The 21,734-nt window shown below is 42.4% G+C and overlaps 3 protein-coding genes across 16 annotated transcripts in view; 2 read left to right on the top strand and 1 right to left on the bottom strand.

Annotated features, from left to right (window-relative positions):
- The first annotated feature begins 1,226 nt into the window (after positions 1–1,226).
- LOC133513155 (uncharacterized) lies at positions 1,227–4,879 on the top strand. Its single transcript, XM_061843611.1, has 5 exons — positions 1,227–1,289; positions 1,781–2,080; positions 3,560–3,685; positions 3,771–3,798; positions 4,750–4,879. Exons 1-5 carry the CDS (start codon positions 1,241–1,243, stop codon positions 4,877–4,879), a joined length of 633 nt encoding a protein of 210 aa, XP_061699595.1. The 5' UTR covers positions 1,227–1,240.
- On the bottom strand, positions 3,678–17,807 carry ptafr (platelet-activating factor receptor). Of its 12 annotated transcripts, none has more exons than XM_061843599.1 (5): positions 17,396–17,807; positions 15,073–15,174; positions 8,643–8,788; positions 8,238–8,285; positions 3,678–7,286 (listed from the first exon to the last, which is right to left on the bottom strand). In XM_061843599.1, exons 4-5 carry the CDS (start codon positions 8,250–8,252, stop codon positions 6,111–6,113), a joined length of 1,191 nt encoding a protein of 396 aa, XP_061699583.1. In that variant the 5' UTR covers positions 8,253–8,285; positions 8,643–8,788; positions 15,073–15,174; positions 17,396–17,807; the 3' UTR covers positions 3,678–6,110. The 12 variants fall into 12 exon arrangements, with proteins under 12 accessions (XP_061699583.1, XP_061699589.1, XP_061699580.1 ...); XM_061843605.1 differs by having other exon boundaries at positions 3,678–8,106; positions 17,396–17,805; XM_061843596.1 differs by lacking the exons at positions 8,238–8,285; positions 8,643–8,788; positions 17,396–17,807 and adding exons at positions 16,670–16,798; positions 16,927–17,057 and having other exon boundaries at positions 3,678–6,894; positions 7,006–7,286.
- The window catches only part of luzp1 (leucine zipper protein 1), a 59,930-nt gene continuing 55,165 nt past the window's right edge, over positions 16,970–21,734 (top strand). For 2 of the 3 annotated variants that reach the window (XM_061843585.1, XM_061843587.1), the window contains exon 1: positions 16,970–17,108. The gene's annotated coding sequence lies outside the window, so the exon portion shown is untranslated. The remainder of the gene's footprint in view (positions 17,109–21,734) is intronic. The other variant, XM_061843586.1, reaches the window with a different exon arrangement.

The raw sequence follows: 21,734 nt of genomic DNA, 5'->3' as shown, positions 1-21,734 counted from the left end.
CTGCTTGCTCCCTGCTTTCACTGCATATCACAATATCATCTGCGAACATCATAGTCCAAGGGGAATCCAGTTTAACCTCATCTGTCAGCCTATCCATTACCACAGCGAACAGGAAGGGGCTCAGAGCGGATCCCCGATGCAATCCCACCATCACCTTAAATTCTTCTGTTACGCCTACGGCACACCTCTTCACTGTTCTCCTCCCCTCATTCATGTACTGTACTATTCTAACATATTTCTCCCCGCCCCAGCAGACTTCCGCATCCAGTACCACAGTTCCTCTCTTGGGTACTCTGTCATAGGCTTTCTCTAGATCCAAAAAGACACAATGTAGCCAATTCAGTCTATAAAAAAAATAGCGGTCTATAATATTGTACTTTATCAAAACATATGGTCATGAAAAAAGTCAAATGGAATGTAAATTACTTTTTTCTTCAATTCAATAGACATTGTGCTGCTCCTTCTGGTCTGGGGGGCCTTGGCCACATGGGGGAATTTAATAGATTTGCAGATACAGATGGAGAAAAAAATTTATTTAAAAATTAATTTAAAAGCTGCCATATGTACAGTGGCACACAAATGATGAACAACAATAAAGCGCGGGAACAAAAACTTTTGAGACTCAGCTGACTAACACGCTGCAGTTGAGTTTACGTGATACTTTTAAGGCTTATTTTCTGCTGAAAATATAGATTCAGTTTCAGAGGTGTCCCCCCCCCCCCTTTCCCCACATGGAGTACCTTGGGTGTAAAAACATTCCACTTATCCCGACTTCTCAGCTCGGCTCGCTTGAGGTGCGAGCGTCGGATTCCAGCTGGTCAACAATCTGTTCGTTCCATCGCAGGCTGAGCCCGAAGGTGGCCACACGCGGGAAATATTTTGACGGCGAGCGTGTCGAGTGCGGTGACGATAAGACTTCTCCCGTGAGCGCTGACTATTAAAAGTTGACTCGTGTCAACTTTTTGACTGGCCTCCAGCCACCTGCCTGCGTGTGCTGGAACTGGCGGAACAATTTAAAAAGGTGCTACATTAAACCAGTGATTCGCAAAGGTTTAGTGAGGTCACATGATCTGTTTTTCGTCGCATTTTTCGACCCAACGCCATGTTCGATTGACTTGTTTATTGAGGGAATCTCTGTAAGGGAACTCAACAGTTCCCCTCTGGTCCCTTGGCCGCTCTCACTTCCTCTGCACCTTGACATCTGAACTTTTACTCGCTTCTGAGTGACACTTTCAACAGCATGACTCCATCACGCAGCCTCTTTTTCTTCTGCTCGGTGTTCAGCGCAGGTAATCACGACATTTAACATAACTGCATGATATGCGAAAGCAGTTGGACATTTATTTTCCAATAACTTCTATACCAATAATCTTGTTTTTTCTAATCCATTAACCAAATAAGAATGTATTTCTTGAAATTAGCTAATATTGACAGATTGGAAAAAAGGATGTTAGATTTCCATTAGTGTAAGAGAACATGTAATCTCCACACAGGTGGGGCTGGGATTTGAACCCCGGCCCTCAGAACTGTGAGGCAGAGGCTCTAATCAGTTACACCACCATGCTGCCTATCTAGGAAATATGAAGTTTTTTTTCCCTCATCATATCATAATTTAATTATTTTACCATTGTGACTTGTGTCTTATTTTACAAATTTATTCTCATGTAACTTTTTTCCCCCCGTTAGATTTTACAACTTCCTCTTTACTGTACACTCCAATCGCAATTTCGGCACTGGCACTTTGAACTGTGATTTTGCCCCGTGCTCGTTTTCCTGTAAGTCCCTGATAACGTGATTCGAGCGGGAAGTACCGGGCTCCAGCTGACGGCCATACCGGATTACCCAGTGCCAGCGGGACAGAACGTCAGCCTCTATTGCAGCGCGCCAAACTGGCCGGCCTTGAAGAAGTGGTACTGGCAACGACAGGAGAAGGAGGCATGGGAAGAAGTGGCCAAGGGGGGCAATCTTACCCTGACCGGACCGCAGCAGAGCGGGGTGTATCGCTGCCTTGCTCAAAGCAATCAATCAGAGCGCGTCAGTCCCAGTCACGCAGTCTACATCATCTCGAATTGCCCAACAGGTTGGTAAATGCGCATCTGCAGTGGCGCCATTGCACTATTTCCAACCTCAATTCAGTAGTTCTGTAACACTCATCCAGTCACTTCTGCCCTTCGAGAAATGAGCCTTTGTTTTTTGACCCATTCGGGCCACCATAGTTTCTTGATCATTTGGCAAAAGGATATTGTAAGATAACTTGTTTTTGTCACATCATATTAAGAGTTTTCTTCTCATACTTGGTTCTCAAGTGTTATAGTATATTTGTAATATTTTCTTGCATTACTTAAGATCAGGCTTCTTTGAAAGCTACAACTTATAATAATAATATTGGGACTATATCCTCTAAACCACTGGTATATAAACTCAAGGCCCAGGGGCCAAATCCGGCCTGCCACATGATTTTGTGTGGCCCTCGGAAGCAAATCATCGGTGTCAACTTCCATCATTCCTGTGAAAATCTGGACCAAAATTTCAAAGTGTCATATGAATGATAATGTTGCGATATTACATAACCTTTTTGTGTTGCCAAACACGTAGACTGGCAGAAAAAAAAAACTCTTTAGCCTTGATTTCTCATTCCCATACTAGTTTATAAATTTGTGGCGTAAATATGATGGGGTGATTAAAAATTTTTATGGTTTCACAGTCACAACGGCCCTCTGAGGCAAACTGTAACTACAATGTGGCCCACGACAAAAATGAGCTTTATACCCTGCTCTAAACATTACGATGATTTTATGATTCTAAAATGAAAGTCTGGATACATTTCAGATGATGTGACAATCCATCCATCCATTATCTCAGCCACTTATCCTCACAAGGGTCACAGGAGTGCTGGAGCCTATCCCAGGGCATATAGAAATCGACAACCATTCACACTCACACGTTAACAACTGTTTTTGATTTGGCGGAACGGTGGGTCAGCTGGTAAAGCGTAGGACTCACAGTTCTGAGGACCCGGGTTTGATTCCGGCCCCACCTGTGTGGAAGTTTGCATGTTCTCCCCGTGCCTGTGTGGGTTTTCTCCGAGCACTCCGGTTTCCTCCCATATCCCAAAAACGTGCAACATTAATTGGACACAATAAATTGCCCCTAGGTGTGATTGTGAGTGCGTCTGTTTGTCTCTATTTGCCCTGTGATTGGCTGACAATCAGTTCAGGGCATACCCTGCCTCCTGCCCGCTGACAGCTGGGATGGGCTCTGCTGGAGCAAACTTCGTGAGGATAAGCGGGAAAAACGGATGGATGTTTTTGTTTTGTTTTTTGAAAGCGATTACTTTCTTAGCATTTGCCAGTATCTCCTTAATTTGGTGCAGAAAGACTGTGACAAACGTTTATCCTTGATCAATTACACTATTGCGAAACACTTAACCGCGCTTGTGGTGACGCATTTCTCCAAGCCCTCGACCACGATTGCATCAAATTCTTGTCAGTCATAAACCAACGTGTACACTGACACGTATGAAGTTCCTTTTTTTCTTTACGATTGATTTATTTTACAGAGAATGTGGGAATAATTGCCTTGGCGCTCTCTCTTCTGGCCTTGATCATGAATATTGCTGTCATTTTTTGGTTCTCCTGGCAAAGATTTAAAGACAAGGGGAGCCCCCCCAACATCGGAGCTAAAGGTACAACAAAGCACAACTAAGAACAGCATTTTTTAAAAAGCCAAATATACTGGTAACATTTGTATTATTTTAAACATTTTGCAAGGTTTTCCAAGGGCTGGAAAGGAACCAAAGTAAGCAACAAAAATGCCTATATACATCATTATTTACAAAAATATAATGCATATACAATATTAAATGTTTTTATATTTATGCATAGATATTATTATATTTTATACATGTAGTTTGTAGCATGAATATGATGATGTCAACACATCCTTTCTCAAATATTGGGTTTTTGTGACAAAAAAAATAGACCAAGACAAATCATTTCAATTTTTTTTTTTTTGCACCGTTAATGTGTGATGGGCGGCACGGTGGAGCAACTGGTTCGAGGGTTGGTCTCACAGTTCTGAGGACTGGTGTTCAATCCCGGCCCCGCCTGCGTGGAGTTTGCATGTTCTCGCCGCCCCCGAGTGGGTTTCCTCCCACATCCCAAAAACATGCGTGAAATGGACACTCCAAATTACCCCTAGGTGTGATTGTAAGTGCGACTGTTGTCTGTCTCCATGTGCCCTGCGATTGGCTGGCAACCAGTTCAGGGTGTACCCCGCCTCCAACAACCCATGTGAGGATAAGCGGCTAAGAAAATAGATGGATGGATGGATGGATATCAACCCAATGACACAAACCTCAATTGAAAAAAATATGCTAAACAGGGAATGTGGCCTTTTTCCTATTTTAACTGATCATATTCAACCTCCTGTTAAAGCTCACACCTGCCAACATTTACAATGCCTTTGATTAACATAAAATTAAGTTCAGCTCGGCTGGTCTGTTTTTTTTTTCCAACATCTTGGTCTTATTTTTGACATCACAATAACCCGTCGATCGACTATTGATAGCCACACAAACACATGCACACATACATATATACATTCATTTAAATGACCACACATTTATGTATTTCACATTATTTTCCCATTTCAGTTGCCTCAAATAGGTCTGATATTATATATTTGTCTGTTTTGTTTTGTTTTTTTACAGAAAAATATATATTCATTTAATTGTTTTTTGCATAACAGGGGCGGTCTTCCGCTGGCTGAGAACGCCGGACACGTCTACGTGAATTACTCAAGCACGAACCTAGCCTACACAGATCTGGATTCCACAAGTGTGACTCCAGAGAGCACATACTCAGTTTTGAATCAATAGATCTTGAATGTGGACTCCAACTCACACAATCACCTATCAAACCACTAGTCAACTATCTGTAGTCCACAGGGTGTACTTACTGCTGGTACGATCATCACTGTGCAACGAGGAAAGCATATCACAAGCAACTCAAAATGACCTGCAAGCGTCACCGTCTTCTCAGAATGCAATAAAGCGGAGAACTCACTGTTGTTTTTAATCACTGTGAATAATCACCACGGACCTGAAAATGTCACAATATCAGAGACCCGAAGGGAACAAGTGACTGACAGAATTACTTGTCCACATCACACTTGACCAGAAGAAAATGCTGTATATCTTATTTAAGGTATATCAAAAATAAATACATTAAAAGGTACTAACTAAACATCATTGACTCATTAACTGTCTTGAATCTTTCTTTTCAGCTCCTTTGGTGAAGATAAAGAGTCACAATTTTACAGATTCTCAGAGACTTCTGCTTGCATAACTTCTTCTTTTCTGTGCGTACTTCATACAGGAAGCCAGATTGATGCAATGTAGTCTAACCTACAAACTACATTAGATTTTATTTCAATCATGAAGATTTCAAATTTGTACTCAGCGTTGGCCCACAATGACAGGATTCATTTCTCCGGTTAGTCAAAGCAAAACTCATTACGACCAACTTCGCCAAGTAAATGAGTGATATGAACACCTTCATTAATATTTAATAATCATCTGTGGTGAGTACAATGTATTTTTATTTCAGAGTTTTGGCACAGTTGGATGCCGTTCTGTAATTTTCTATCGTATTTATGGCTTCAATAACTGCGATAATTCTATCGCGTGGCGGTTTTAGGAGGTGAATTAAGTCTCAAAGTCCACTGAAGGCATGCTAGGCTATGCAGGACTCACCCCCGACTCCTATGAAGACAATCACATATTTGCAACAAAACTCATACAGTTACGCACATTCAGTCATTAAATGTGATATTTTTTTTTCCTCTTACAAATGGTATGGACAAGACAGTTATTGATGACGTGAGTTCAGTCCAGGCAGTTTTGGTTCAGTTCCAACTTGGGGACAGTTTGAATGTGAGTTTGTCTCTCTTGATGTGCTTTCCCTTTGACTAGAGACCACTCCAAGGTTGTAGTCCACCTCTGACCTAAAGTCGGATGGGATAGGCTCCAATCCAGGACAAGCAGTCTAAAAAAAATGGCTGTGATACAGAATATGTAATCTCCTGTTTATTATGGCATTGCTTGGGTGTCAAAGCTGCTCGGGTTGAATGAGCTCATCAGGAAGTCTCTGGCTCTGGTGTCGGCTGTCCAAAGAGATCTGTGAGGTGACTGTGTGGGAGCAGCTCTCACCCTTCGCCAGCCTCTTCAGATCAGCCATGATGTACCGACGAAACTTCCTGGTCGCAAAACAGTACACCACTGGATCCAAAATGCAGTTGAGGCCCATGAGAAGTAGGGTCACCTGATGCGCATCATTAAGCGCCTGCATGGTCTCGCCATTCCAGTCCACATGGCCCCACCCCTCTTGGATCTGAAGCACTGCCAGCGTCCAGAAGCCTTGGACCACGTGATGAGGCAGGAAGCACAGGACGAATACGCCGACCACCGCCATCAGCATCTGCACAGCCCTGCGTTTCACCCCTGTTGGCCTCCTTGATAAGGAGATAGTCATGTTGGACTTCCTGGATAAAACTGTTCCGGACTTTAGCTCAGAGAGAGGAGCACTTTGGGAGAACAAGGCTCGGGCAATGAGGAGGTTACACACCACCACGAGCGCGAAAACAACAAAAAACATTGCGATAATTGCGAAATGCATGGCCGCTACAACTCTTTTGGACGAGTCGTCCCCATTCTGGTACCCCTCGAAACACCGGGTGACGTTCCTGTCCTGGTTGGTGCCTGGATTGGCGAGAAAAGGAACAGCCATGGAGAGCGTCGTCAACCAAATGACCACGCAGATGGCAATGCCGCGGCGCCTGTGGTCCGACGAGGCTGCGTCTAGAGGCCTGGTGACAGCCCAGTACCGGTTGACGCTGATGGCGCCAAGGAAGAGGATGGAACAGTAGGTGTTGATGAAGAACAATGAACCGGTCAGTCGGCACAGAAAGTCTTTGTAGATCCACGTGCCTTGGCGGCTGTAATACCCAATCCAAAAGGGGAGGGCACAGACGAAGAGGAGATCTGCGATGGTCAGGTTGGTCATGTAAATGCGGATTTCCCCCATGGCCTTGGCTTCTCGTAGGCAGCGTAGCACAACCAGCACGTAAATGTTGGCAAAGAGTCCTAGTATGAAGATGATGCCATATGCCGTGGGGAAAAGCTGATAACGAAAAGCCGAGTCCAGGAAGTTGGAGTCATTGGTGGCTGTAAACGGCTGAATCATGACTTTTCCGGAGCTTTCTGCCTTGGAAAACCACGTTTCTGTCTGTGGGAGACAAGACACCACCCATTGCAATAACAGAGATTCACCACAACGATCGTGAATGATTGTAAATGAAGTCCAAAGAAACAGAATGATTATCTATTTACTATGACTTGAGGGAAAACAAACTTATAAAAAAAAAATTATAGACCTCAGAATAGAACACAAAATCAATCCATCCCGGGAGGATGAACCTAAGATTGTCTGATTCTGATTCTGGAGCCAAATCCAGGTGTGATCGGGTAGGAGGCAGGGTACACTCTGAACTGGTTGCCAGCCAATCGCAGGGCACCTGGAACTCACAATTACACCTCGGGGCAATTTTGAGTCTCCAATGAATGGATGTTTTTGGGATGTGGGAGGAAACTGGAGTGCCCGGAGAAAACCCAAGCAGACACGGGGAGATCATGCAAACTCCACACAGGCGGGGCCGGGATTGAACCCTGGACCTCGGAACTGTGAGGACAATGCTTTACAGCTGCGCCACCGTGCCGCAAGATTCCTTTATTGAAGGGAAAAAAAAAATTACAAACTGCACAATTCTGAAAACAGACACACACACACACTTAACTGATTTTCTCTATGGCTACCAAAATACCATAGTGTCAGTTTATTCAGGAGTGAAATAAAAAAAAAAATAACTTAAATACGACATACTATTTTCCTCATAGTCCTTAAGGACCTTACATGAACACCCCTGAAAATGTGATTTCAACTTTAACTTCACCATCCAAATCCAAAACAGATACTGAGCTGCTAATACTCGCATTTTCTCAGTGACACTTCATGGAGTTTTCACAATGCATCCCGTGGGTTTATTGTTCTGTAAAGATAAGTAAGTACGTTAAGTAAGTACGTTTCTTTCGGCTTGTCCCTTTCGGGGTCGCCACAGCGTGTTCGGTAAAGATAAGACGTAAGCGAAAGTGAAGGAATACGTTCAGTTGGGAGTTTTACCATGGCTTCTCGCATCTGGCGGCCGTCTCGTGTCTGCTTGTATTTCAACTGTGAAAGAAAGAGCAAGTTAAGCGGAAGTCAGCGTTGTTGGCCGTCTTGATACAAATCGCTGATTCAAGTTCAAACATCTTTCATCAATATGAGTCAAATAAAACAATCACTGCAGCATTATTTTGTATGCTTCTGGTTAAAGATCTAAGCGTGCTTTTCCCAAATATTTTCTCCCTTTTACAAGTTTTTCAACTGTAATAAAAACTGACAGATGTTAAATGTCAAATTTAGCAATAACAAGTGTACATCCTGTAGTAAATTCATCCTGACCATCTATTGAGGTTATTACTTGCCAAAAATCAGGGTTTTAAAGGACAAAACGTGAAAATGACATCCAAGATTATCTTGACTTACCCCGTGGTGTCTTTCCTGTGTTCTCTGCGTGTCTGGAAGTGAAGGCGAGCGTCAAGTATCAAAAAGAAGGAGGTGCAAACGTCTTCTTGGGAAATCCCACATGGTGCAACAGCGCTGTCAGCCAAATTGAAGAAGACACGCCTATGCTGGAGAAATCCGGGAGTTTTGCACTTACTACACATTGAAGTATGCATTTAATCATGTCATTGTGTGGTGTTTTTCCGGCATTTTATTGTATTGATCCTCACATTAATGAATACCAGAGAGTTTACTAACTATTTAAAAAACAAACAACATGCTACATGTTATATCTGTACCATATTTTTTCTTGGGGAAAAAAGCTTGGTGTTTGAACCATCATAATGTGTGATGACATCACCCAGTAAGCATTTAATGACCATTCCACAAGTGTTTTTCCTTCTTGGTTTACTTTTTTTATGTGTGCATTTGACCCACCACAAAAAGCACACCTCCAATAGCAAAAGGGGAAGGTGTGAGTTATGAAAGCAAAACTGTCTGGCTGCTCCTGACCAATCACTACAATTACAAATACAATTTTATAAAAATCTCTAGGACATGCTAACTGCTCAATAGCATTTGGCTATAAAATGAATCATGCTAATAACTAGAATTAAAATGATAAGAGAAGCCTGTCAATCAATATGTTTCTACTTTCTTCATAGAAAAGTGTACTTCAAAGAGTAGTAATACTTCCATCACTCCCATCATACGGTCATTTTCTACACTCTATTGAAAGGTAGATCTGTTTATTTTCTTTGGAAACATTGCAGAAATCACAAGTTTGTACTGCGCTATTTGCCCATTTGCTGTCATGTGTTGAGTTTGCTTTCCATTTCAGCTTGCTTTATATACAACAAGACGTTTGCTCTCCATCGCACTTTTCGAGATGCTTAAAGGAGAAATCCAGTGCACGTCACATCCGCGCACGTAGTTCATGTGACTCGCGAAAATGGCAGCGCCCCTGAAAATTCTTAATTGTTGATAAAAATCTTCTCAAAACACTATTAAATGAGAGAGGATTTAACATCACATTGTCAAAATAGGGTACATATGACATGACCTATTGGATACACTGTTAATGCCAGGACTGGATTTCCCCTTTAAATGTTAGTACAATACGCTAGGACATCCTGTCAGTTTCACTAAAAACAGTTAATCTTGTATTTAAACTGAAATTTCTCACAAAAATTACCATTAATTTCCCACCACTGAGTTTTAGTCTTTGCTTTTACACTACAAAGGCCAAAAGATGTTTAGGGAATTTATTCTGTGTAGAGGAAGATTGCAAGTGTAGCTTTCTAACCACTAGAGGACAGACAAGGCCTTTTAGAGGAGGCCCCTCAGCTCTGCATGAGCACGTTTCAATCCAGAACCTTCTCGGAAACCACGGCGTCAAGCTTTATTGGTGCAATTAGCTTGGCAATCAAAACCAAGAAAACAACAACTCTTTATGGTGGCCGTGCCCTATACGACTACCAGACATTTAGCATAGCATTCAAAGCAAATGTTAGGGAAAGAGAACTTAAATGACTACGATAGTCAAAGTGGTTGACAACTCTGTATAGGGACCAGCCCACCAGAGCCTCTCCAACTGAAAAAGCCTCAAAACCCTGGCTAACCGTCCCTCTTTTGACACCCATTTTCTCAGTTCTCTGAAGAGCAGTCTTCAGCACGCTGTTTATTGAGTTCAAACTTGTACAGTGACCACGAGAGCCAGGTCCTTGGGTGGGGTTATGCCACAGATGACCTCACGCTGAAACCAACCCACTTCTGACTATCACGTACACAACTGCAGCCATGATATTCTTTATTGTACTTCTCCCAATCGAGCCCATTGAGTTGAATAACCTGTGTAGTAAATATGACACAAAGAGCCAGGCTCCTTGCCATAGTACCCAAATCTTGTATACAAACATACTAACTTCCCATTCAGGAGACAAGTCCGTGTCCCATGTTAGTGCCCCATTCCAATCCTCATCCATTGTCACAGGACTCCAAAAAGTATCACCCTCATCATGTATTTGAATCATCTCTATTGGGTTGAGAAACCATGTACATTTGAACAAGGTGTCACAAGTTTAAATGTGCTCCCAACGGGTCTGAAGTCGAACAATCCCAATTCTGCCATCATTTTTCAAAGGGCTCTGTTGAATTGAAGAACCAATACATTAATCGTGATATGAGTCAACCATGGATCACCTGTCGCAAGGGTCAACGAAACTGGTATTAAGGTTAACATTTTATTTCTGACACCATTTGTTACAGGACTCCATATAGTTGAAAATAAAGTTAATTGACCATGACACAAATGAGGCAGGTTTCCTCCAACTCATCTCAAGGCTAACCATCCCACATTTGACACCATTTGTTGGAAAATTATATGGATTTTTGGTGAAGATCTGGTATACTGAGATCCAGGACTCTTACAATCAGCTTTAATGACCAGTCAGTCGGACACTCGGTTAACCCAGTTGGTTGGTTGTACAGTCTGTCGATCGGATGGAGAATGGAGGCAGTACGTTTTTAACTTTTATTATCCAAATTTGGAGGGTTGCGTTTAACAATAAAATCTTATTGCTTAATAACGCTAGCATGCTGATAGATCAATTCTCTCATCTCATCTTTAGAATTTAGAAACATAAACAGATTAAAAGAAGGGAACCATGAACGGCTACAACTACACAGTTTCTTCCATGTAGTTTAATTATTAGCCCAGGCATGCAGAGACGGCAAAACGATAGTTGCCAACACCTCAACAGCTTTTTTTTTTTTTTTAATAGATGAGTGGGCATTTGCTTTAAAAGAGCATGCGTAGTCAGAAGTCAGGCATTCCTTCAAGAGGAAGGGAGGGAGCCACATGTGCAGAACCCTTCATATCCCGTTAACACCTTTTTTTTCCTGCTCCTTTGCCACTCCGCCTTTGGTAACACGGCTGACAAAGACTGACGGATGTTCTGATGAAGGTGTGGTACTGGGCCAGAACATACTGTACATATCAAATGGCACAGCTCTCTAATGTTAGATCTCTCTCAGGGAGATTTACTGCATGCCAGAGGCTGAGTTTTGAGGAATGTCCCCCCACAGTGAGAAATAGTAGACCATGGGAGGATAAGCTCAACAGGCTGAGGCATATGTACTTCCAAATAAGATGAGACATGACAAGTGGATGTTTTGTTTTTTTGTGTGCCGATCAAACGTTGTTGGATCTGACTGTTTCCAGTGGAGTTCCAAATGAATGTACAAACACTAAGAATTGAAGTCGCGAGAGACTGGTGGATCTTGGGGTTGCTTGTTGAAGTCCCACTGCAGGCCAGAAATGCAAAAAAAAAAAAGCAAGGATGGGTGGAACAAGGAGAACCAACACCCTATTTGATGTCTCCCTAGTAAAGGTCAATGCTTGATTCTACAAGTACTTTTGCGTGTATAGATTAATATTGTCACTTTGCAATCAGCATTGGGAGCAAATGTGGTATTGACTTTCATTCTTCTTCTTTTCCTTTCGGCTTGTCCCGTGAGGCGTCGCCACAGCGTGTCATCTTTTTCCAACCAAGCCTATCTTGTCCATCCTCTTCTCGAACACCCACTGACGCCATGTCCTCACTTCATCCATCAACCTTCTCTTTGGTCTTCCTCTCGCTCTTTTGCCGGGCAACTCCACCCTCAGCACCCTTCTACCAATATAGTCACTGTCTCGCCTCTGGACACGTCCAAACTATCAAAGTCTGCTCTCTCGAACATTGTCTCCAAAACATCCAACTTTGGCTGTGCCTCGAATGAGCTCATTTCTAATCCTAACCAACCTGCTCACTCTGAGCAAGAACCTCAACATCTTCATTTCTGCCACTTCCAGTTCTGCTTCCTGTTGTCTCTTCAGTGTCCACCGTTTTTAATCTGTACATCATGGCCGGCCTCACCACTGTTTTATCAACATTGCCCTTCATCCTAGCAGAGACTCTTCTGTCACATAGAACACCAGACACCTTCCGCCAGCTATTCCTACCTGCTTGGACCCGTTTCTTCACTTCCTTCCACACTCACCAATGTTCTGGATTCTTGACCCCAAGTATTTGAAGTCGTCCACCCTCGCTATCTCTTCTCCCTGTAGCCTCACTCTTTCCCCTCCACCCAAAGATCCAACGAAAAAGCGTTGGTTTCACAGTCCTGAGGACCCAGGTTCGATCCCGGTCCCACCTGTGTGGAGTTTGCATGTTCTCCCCCTGCCTGCGTGAGTTTTCTCCGGGCACTCTGGTTTCCTCCCACATCCCAAAAACGCGCAACATTAATTGGAGACTCTAAATTGACCCTTGGTGTGATTGTGAGTGCTACTTTTTGTCTCTATCTGCCCTGCGATTGGCTGGCAACCAGTTCAGAGTGTACCCCGCCTCCTGCCCATTGACAGCTGGGATAGGCTCCAGCACTCCCTGCGACCCTTGTGAGGATAAGCGGCAAAAGAAAATGGATGGATGGATGGACATTTTACTACAGAGTAGGGGTTTTATTAGGAAATTATCAATTTTGGTTTCTGGACAAACGTGATATTGCCCCACCATTTCCAGTACATTATATATTTATATTGTACGTTTTAAATCAAATGTCACATTTTATACAGAGTATTGATTTTTCTGTGAAATAATTAATACAAGTCAATTTTGCAACTTTCGTAGTGCAGGCAGATATGCTTTTAGTTTTTAACTCAGAAGTCCTCCATTTTCATCAAAATAATAAAAGAGCAGCACGAAAGCAAGAATTCATGCAGAGATGCCAATCAGCGATGCACACAATGCCGTTAAGAGCTGGATGTCTTAGGGTAAGGGCATGTTTTGCGGACATGACATGCTGCCCCACATTTGGACTCATCTGGGTTATATGCGTTTAAATACCGGCCATAACACGCTCTGGGAGGACAGCGAATTAAGCACATTAATCCTCATCCTCACATTTAAAAGAACACAAAGTAGTAAAGCTACATAAGCCATGTTGTAGCGTAAAGTCTTTCCTTCATTGGTTTTAGTTCTCCCCTCGCTTTATTACGATGTAGTCATAATATCATCAGGTAACTGTTGACCCGCTCACTGGACCCTTGGACTTTTGGCTTGTGTGTAATTTTAGAGATGTGCACGGGATTATAGAGATTAGTGTGCATCTGGAGTGTTTGCAAGTGGCTCTGGATAAGATAAAAAATGCCTCCTATGTGAAACAAGAATGGAAAAAAAAAAAAGAAGCAGATGCACATAGCATGTGCGTGCTATCAACAAACTCTTCTTGGAACAGAGTTGATTATGTTGGCTGGCGAGGGATGTTTGCAATTAGGAAGGATGTTGGCTCCAATGTGGGCTCTTCCTGAATCAGGTAGTTCCTGCAGCGCACAATGCCTGGCTCGACAACGCGTCTCGGAAAACGTGTTTGCGCTTTACATGGCAAGTCTGTATCGCGCATTTGCGTCTATGTCGTTTGATATATGGGAGCCACTTACCCGGATGACAGAAACATGTGTGTGAACTTTCTCAGGACAGATGGAACATGACAGATATGAACTATCGTGTGAAAATAGTCAAGTCTATCTTCGGTGACGCAGGCGAACCGCGAAAGACGCAAATGTCGAGCAGTTCTGGATTTTACATTTCTGGAAAATGCACTCCTAAGGCACACAATTTCCATGTTCCAATCATTGCCATGCAAAACAAATATCATGAGACAAATATGCACCACAAGGTACGTTGCCTTAACGGTAACTAAAGCAGAGTGCAGTACAGTATATAAGAACACAGGCCTATTGCATAAAGTTAAAAACCCCGGAAAAATACCTATAAAAATGTTTATAAATGCCTGTATTAAGTTACAATATATTAGTTTAAACCCTAAATACAACAAAAATTATGATCCAAAATATTTTAATAGCATTTCATCCTCTTTATCCTTCTAACAACACAGGCTAAACTTAACTCCTCGACATACAAGGATCTTAGAACAGTCAAACTATCATTTCATCATATTTCCTTGATACCATTTACGACTTTCCTCCTCGCCAAGGGTGTTGGCACTCAACTTGTGGCAGCTAAGAGCATTACAGATAGAGCCCAAATATATGAAACGATTCCGCAAATAGTTTGAATTTTTCAATAAAAACCTGATGAAATGCTTAAAGTGTGAGAGACGCCTTGGCGATTTTGTCTAAATAGTTTTTGCACATCACTAACAACATTATTATTTTTACAAAGTTTTTTTTACATTAAATCCAACTATACAGTGAATAAAGGTTATTGACGCCCATAACTATCACAACCCTGTACTAATTACTCCGATTTCCTTTTTTCCCCCAAGCGAAAATCCTGTTTCAAAATCCAAACAAATGAGAGGTTGTTGTTCTTTGTTAGATGGAGTCTTCTACGTCAGAAGTGTAAAAACGTACTTGCACACGGTCATGGTTTCCATGCTGGTGTGTCATTGCTCGGTTCACGCTGGCTTTTGAAAAGTCGCACTTTTGTGTTGACTTCTTTCGTGTCTTACCCACCTGTAGAGGATAATCAGTGTTATACACCGTGCATCATACTTAACAATTACTGATAATTAAATGCGTGAATACAGACGTATTTTACTATTTGAACCAATCAGAAGATGGAAAATGCTGATGTTCTTGTGGGCCAGCTAGCTGGAATATGGAATCTTGATTGAATGAAAAAACAGTCCCATTGCTAATATAAGCCCAACTACATATTTTAAAGGGGAAATCCAGTGGTTTGCATTAACAATGTATCCAATACGTCTGTACTGTATTTTGACAATGTGATGTTAATTCTTCTCTCATTTAATCGTGTTTTGAGAAGATTTTTAATTGACAATTATGAATTTTCAGGGCCGCTGCCATTTTCACAAGTCACCATTATGCTTAGCGCTGATTTCTCAGATTTATCCTCATCTGATGAAGAAATAGCAGTATCGGTTGATCAGGAAGACGGAGGAATACTTCCATACAGAGAGGCGGAACCGTGAGCTCGTCAGACTCCACATCATTCCGCCCGAAGAACCATCCGAATATTCAACATCATTTACAACCGAGCGGCGGAGCTCGCTCGGCAGCATTATTTGCAGCCACGGGTTCAAATCTGTATGGAAGTATTCCTACGTCTTCCCAATCAACCGAGCGGCGCAGAGCCGCTCACGGATGTGTATGGAAGTATTCCTCCGTCTTCCCGATTTTATTCATCAGATGAGGATAAATCCGAGAAATCGGCGCTGGGCATTATAGTATCCCATGTAATCGAGCGTTTGGAAAGGCACGTAACACGTCACATACGCCAATGCAGGTCATGTGATTCGCAAAAAATGGCAGAGCTCCTGAAAATTTGTAATTGTTGACAAAAATCACTATTAAAAAAAACACTATTAAATGAGAGAAGATTTAACATCACATTGTCAAGATAGAGTACATATTACATGACCTATTGGATACATTGTTAATGCAAACCTCTGGATTTCCCCTTTAAAGGCCCTGGGCAGGTTAGAGTGACATGGCAGCACAATCGGGCTGAAATCTCGTAAAAAAAATGTAAAAAAGAAAGAAATCTAACATCCAAAGACACATACTGGATAATAGACCATTGGAAATAATGAATGAATACAATTCCATGAAATAAACACATAAATACAGGCTGCAAATGTAGGTCGGTAGTTCTGATAGTGTTTTGGACCGCAGAAAAGTCCTTTTGGGCCTGACTGTCCACCACTGCTACAAAATATACATGCGCATCACTACATATAGTATATTATTATCTTTCTGCAGCCCTGTTATTCATCATAACAGAAGATTTAGGCAGAGTGGGGAGCTTAAAAGGAGATTTGTCTTAATCTTACATCAGCAACTGCAATTCCAAACGCAGCTTTAATGCAGTTGTAGGTGCTATTCTGGCTTTGTAGTGCACAATAAAGCCAGTTTCATCGTGCCACAACTTGCTCCGTGCAGCATTGTGTAGGCATGACAGGAAATATGCCACACTGGCTGCGCTCACCGGCCTGACACTCCTGTATGAGAGTGCGGAGGAACCAGAAGGAAGGGGGAAGAGAGGCGGGACCTCACAGCCGGGGAAGGGCGTTCTCTTTGCGGTCAAAGCGGGCAGAGCCATCCCGAGGGGTGGGTCCTGCTCCGGCGAAAGGAGGAGAGAAAAAAAAGGGAAAACCCACCTTTTTCATTGTTGGGGACGCGGTGGAATGTGATGATTTGATCTCGAACGGACTAGGGAAAGGGATATACGAAAGAAAAGCTTACGGGTGAAGGAAGAGAAGGAAAGAGGCTCCGCAGCGCTTTGAGAGAGGGGGATGAACTTGTCTTCTCCGCGGCCGCAGTGAGGACGACTGGGGCCGCACGAGCAACACTCCAAGCCGCCGGTGGCAGCTTTTTGTGGATTTACCGCTCTCCCTTGCCGATTTGACGACGGGGCGCATTTGAAGGTACAGTCGTGTCCCGTTTTCACCGCGTTCTCTTCACGTTTGTGTGGCCGGACGTGAGCTAACATGAGCCGGGGTGGCACAAGTGTTCAACTGCGGCAAGTTTCTCCCCCCCCCCCCCCTCCAGCAGCCCTCCTTCCTTCCTCCCCCCTCCTGCCCCGCTTGCTTTTTAGCCAAAATGTAAGAGCTCAGGTGCTTCGACGCGTCGTTAAATGGCACCACGCGAAGGTTTTAAGCGCCATTCGGCGGCGTGTTTGTCACATTTTTAGCAATTTTAACAAGTGACTCACCGGGCCAGCACGACGGACAGGTCTCTCGGTTGAAGTGGAGAATCTCCGGGAACATGCCAAAAACTGCCTGTAGGGACTGCCAAATAACGACAATGGAGCCGGTTTCGGCTTCTTCTAATAGCTCAAAAGTGTTCTGTGATAACAAAGCGTATTTTTTAAAATGAAGGAAGTGCGAAAATTGGTGTGGTTGGCACGCAGTTAGCTAGCGGCAGGAGACTTTGTACCCGGACCAAGTGTTTGTGAAGGCTTGTCTGTCCGGGACGCAGGCCCCGTAAACGCAACCCAAATGTTTATTTTTTTTTTTTTTATTATTTTTTTCCAAATATGTTGAATTACCTTAAACATGCATAGGTTTTGGTCATTTCTAAAAGCGTGTTGCTAGAAAGTGCTGGCTTTATTGTATAAATCACAACACAACAGGAAGCTGCCACACAGCTGGCCTCCATCATGTTTGGACACGCAAAAAAAAACACGAATTAATACTTTAAGTTTTCATTTTGTGTTGAGGTAATATATCACTTGGTGACCATAATATCTTTTTTTTCCCATAAAGGTTTTTCTCAAACTACATTTCATGAGGAACCAGTTTAATTTGTGAGGTCTACCAGAACCTCAATTACCAAATATTTCATAGAAATGCTGTAATTAAAAGGGAAAAGTCCACGTTAACAGGTTGAAATCTTAGACATTAATGTCAAATTTGGATACAATAAAGCGGCCTAAAGTTGTTTATTGCCACTCCATGTAAGTTTATTGTCAAACTACACATACAGATAAACAGGTCATGTATTCAAAACTACCACATAACTTTGCCTCAATCCAGTCCAGTAGATTATTGCTCACAAATTATCACTCAGTGTTATGATCTCATAAGCAATGGATGTTTGAACACAAACAGACATTATAACAATACTTATAGAGATTTTTTTTTCTTATCTCTTCTGCATAAAATGACCAATATAATACAATTCTCTGCACAATAGAAGAAACTAAATCCAGGGCTGTAGCGAATTAATGACATTTCCATTGATTTCAATGGGTAATGATGCTTTCAGTACTTTGAGTTGCAAGCGTTGTCATGGATCAAATTGAACATGGAAGTCAAGACACCGACTGCTGCAATCAAAACTAAATTAAAGTTAAACTGCTCATATTGGAGACCCCGACAGACATATAATGACAATAGTACGGAAGTGTGTTTGCACTGATACTGTCACATATTGGTGTTTTATAGATATTACAAATTGGAGACTCTAGATTGCCCATAGGTGTGAATGTGAGTGCGACTGGTTGTTTGTTTCTATGTGGCCTGCGATTGGTTGACAATCAGTTCAGGGTGTACCCTGCCTCTTGCCTGAAAGTAGCTGGGATAGATTTCAGCACTCCCACAAGCCTTGTGAGGATAAGTGGCTCAGATAATGGATGGATGGATGCATGTTGCAAGAATGATTTTTTTATATTTTATTGATTGTGTTGCGTGGCCTCCAGTTCACGGTGTACCCTGCCTCCTGGCCGAAGGTTGCTGAGATGGGCGCCAGAGCTCCTGCGCCCCTTGTGAGGATGAGAGGTGAAAATAGATGGATGTTGCAATTCTGATCAGTCAGACCCACTCCTATGGGACAGTAAATTAAATAGGACAAAGGGAAGACAACAAAATACTGTATCTCAACTAGCTTGATCTCGAAAGACCAACATGGCCTTGTCAGCTATGGAAAGTGGACCTACATCCACGCAGAACTCATCTGCCCAATGTGAGTCTTGCTGTGAGTCAAACGCTTGCTGAGACTTCATGTAACACCCCTACTAGGACCCCCTTTAAATCTGTTGGCTGTACTTTTATGCACAAACACACATTTTTGTTAATTATAGGTGTTGTGCTGTAACGCATGGCGTATACATTAACCCAAGGTGGCTAAAGGGAAAACAGTACAGTCTGTGTTCTGTGCTACCAGTAGACAGAAAAGGTTGTTGTCCCGGTTGGAAGAATAATCTGCCAGGTGGGGCTCATAAAAAAGCAGTATTGGGAGTGACGGAGGTGGTGGGAACCTGCCTTGACCTGTTTCCAACATGAAGGAGAGCAAGAAGAAGGGGGAAAAAAAAATCATTGAGGATTCTGTAAAGGTGACTGTAGATCACACCCGTTGAGCTATCACTTTGAAGGTCGTAAAATCTACCTTTTAGCGTTGATATACAGGATTTGAACTTATCTGTGTCTGTGAAAAGGTTTCCAATTGCTTCCTGGCATTGGTTAAAGATTTATGGCATATCAAAAAGGAGTGGCAAAACGACCCATGTCTACAGTCTCGGGAATCTGTGTTCCGACTTTCTGCTTTCAGGTACACTGGTTGACTTCCGATTTGTTTGAATTTGGAAATGATACCCTCCAGTGAACGTCCAGGTGCCTGTATTCAACTTGAGTAGATTACCATGAGGTTGATAACTAAAGGGCTCCACAGATGCCCACTGACAAACTTCGGCGTCAGGTATGAGTCCACCTCCTCGACTCCATGTATAATTCGAGATCCTTTGTTTGCATCAGCGCTTATTCTGATATATCTGCCACTGAAGCTTTTGAACTGCTTTTGTGAGATCCATTTGTGGGGATGGGTAGGCAGGCGTAAGACAAATGTCTGGTGCCGTAGCACCTATCATACACCTCCAACATTTGAGAGCAAAGACAACGGATTCATTTTTCACATTTTTGAAGCCTCATTTAAAATACTTATTTCTTTCTTTAATAATTCAAATTTGGTAAGTTTGATAACTACTTTTCTCTGTGGTTCGTGAAATTTGAAATACATTTATTTGCAAGGACTTTAAACTTCATAACCTCGTCTGTTCTTTGAGGCTTGGCGATACAGTAGACATTGATGCCTCGAATGTCTTTGTTCTCTTGCTGTTTGACCAAGAAGACAAAAAATTTGGACCGCGTCCTGGTCCAGAAGTTGTCACTTTCCTCGCAAAGAAATAATCATACCCCTCTCTCCTCCTAGTCGTCCTAAACTATCCCTCGGATGATTGGTTTTCCACTCGCCCTGTGACCGCTCCATGAAACTAGCGTGCACTGCTTTGCCTGAAACCAAAAACGAATCATTACGGGTGTCCAATAAGGGTAATTATCAGACTAGGCTCTCGACCTGAGGGATTAAGAGTGGCTAAATGACTGTTCCTGGGGATTAAATAAAAAAGTATTGAGGCTTTCTGCCTGGGAGAATCAAACCACTGGGAATGTCCAACCCAACTTGTCGGCGCTAGCGTTAGTGCCAGTCTGTACATCAAGGTTTATAAACAGAGCCCCCGCTGTTAGTGGAGCACCGTCACATTAGTGTGGAATTACAGCTGACGTCAAATGTTGCAAGTGTGTTAAAAAAAAGTTCGGAAAGTGCTTTTTTTTTTATTGTTGTTGAAAGTTTACAGGAAATTATTATGGTGAGACTGGTGATGTTAAACCAATAAAACAAGCAGGAGTGTCAGAGTAAGGGCTTTGGTCTATAATAAATGTGCAAAGGTTGTCAATATCTAAGAGCACATGCAGCGTAACCTTGATATCAAACGGAACGGAAAGCGCATGGAGAATTAGGACCTGATGGTGTTGATTATTTTTTGTGACGGACCTGGTTTTGGACCTGCTACTGTAAAGAGTGAGTAGTTTTTTAAACGTTACAAAAAGAGCTCCTTCTTGAAATAGCACTCGTGAATCATGGGCTCTCATCTCTCAATCCAAGTGTGTGTTTTGTGGTAATGCCATAATGGGCTCAGCATCCGGGACGGAGGCCACTGTTGACAATGTGCAGGACAGCTGGAGTCGCTGTCCATTACCAGACCTGTAGGGAAGTAAAGATGATTTGGATGTACAGCTTTACACAGTTGAAATTGTCTTTTTGCAACTTTTATGTTTTGTAAGTGTTATATTTTTAGGCTTTAGATTAGTTAAGGATGCAGCATGTCCTGCTAGTTGGAAGATAATCACAAAATTTTGCTTGATTGAGCGTTAATCTACTGTCATCTATTCAGCCTTCAGCCCGAATTTTCATTTCTAAAATTGTATGAAATATTTTCCTGCAAATTCTTGCTGCGGATCCAGGATGATTATCATTCTGACACTGATCAACATGAGACAATTTGACTGGCACCGACGAAAAACAAGTGTTGGAGATTGCTCATGGTACGATACTTTAGGTAGGACAGAAATCTGTATAGCCTTTCCTCACTGGGCATTTTGTTTACATTAATAAGAACGAAAGTGAACTGTTTAAAGTAATATCCCTCTGTGGAAATTACTTTGAAATAAAAATGCTTCATTTTCACAAGAAGTTAAGTTTGTGACTTAGCTCCATAC

This window comes from Syngnathoides biaculeatus, chromosome 15 (assembly GCF_019802595.1).
Source record: "Syngnathoides biaculeatus isolate LvHL_M chromosome 15, ASM1980259v1, whole genome shotgun sequence".
NCBI classification, from domain to species: domain Eukaryota; kingdom Metazoa; phylum Chordata; class Actinopteri; order Syngnathiformes; family Syngnathidae; genus Syngnathoides; species Syngnathoides biaculeatus.
This window is presented reverse-complemented; position numbering and strand designations above follow the sequence as displayed.

Bases quoted from the DNA above. Each gene is read 5' to 3' on its own strand.
- ptafr (XM_061843606.1), bottom strand. From the start codon at position 16,783: ATGGCTCTGCCCGCTTTGACCGCAAAGAGAACGCCCTTCCCCGGCTGT. The intron at 15,175-16,669 runs GTGAGCGCAGCC...TATCCTCTACAG, and splicing joins CATACAGGAGTGTCAGGCCG to GTGGGTAAGACACGAAAGAA. The intron at 7,287-15,072 runs GTACGTTTTTAC...TGTCTCCCACAG, and splicing joins GAAACCATGACCGTGTGCAA to ACAGAAACGTGGTTTTCCAA.
- LOC133513155 (XM_061843611.1), top strand. From the start codon at position 1,241: ATGACTCCATCACGCAGCCTCTTTTTCTTCTGCTCGGTGTTCAGCGCA. The intron at 1,290-1,780 runs GTAATCACGACA...TTTTCCTGTAAG, and splicing joins CTGCTCGGTGTTCAGCGCAG to TCCCTGATAACGTGATTCGA. The intron at 3,799-4,749 runs GTAAGCAACAAA...TTTGCATAACAG, and splicing joins AGGGCTGGAAAGGAACCAAA to GGGCGGTCTTCCGCTGGCTG.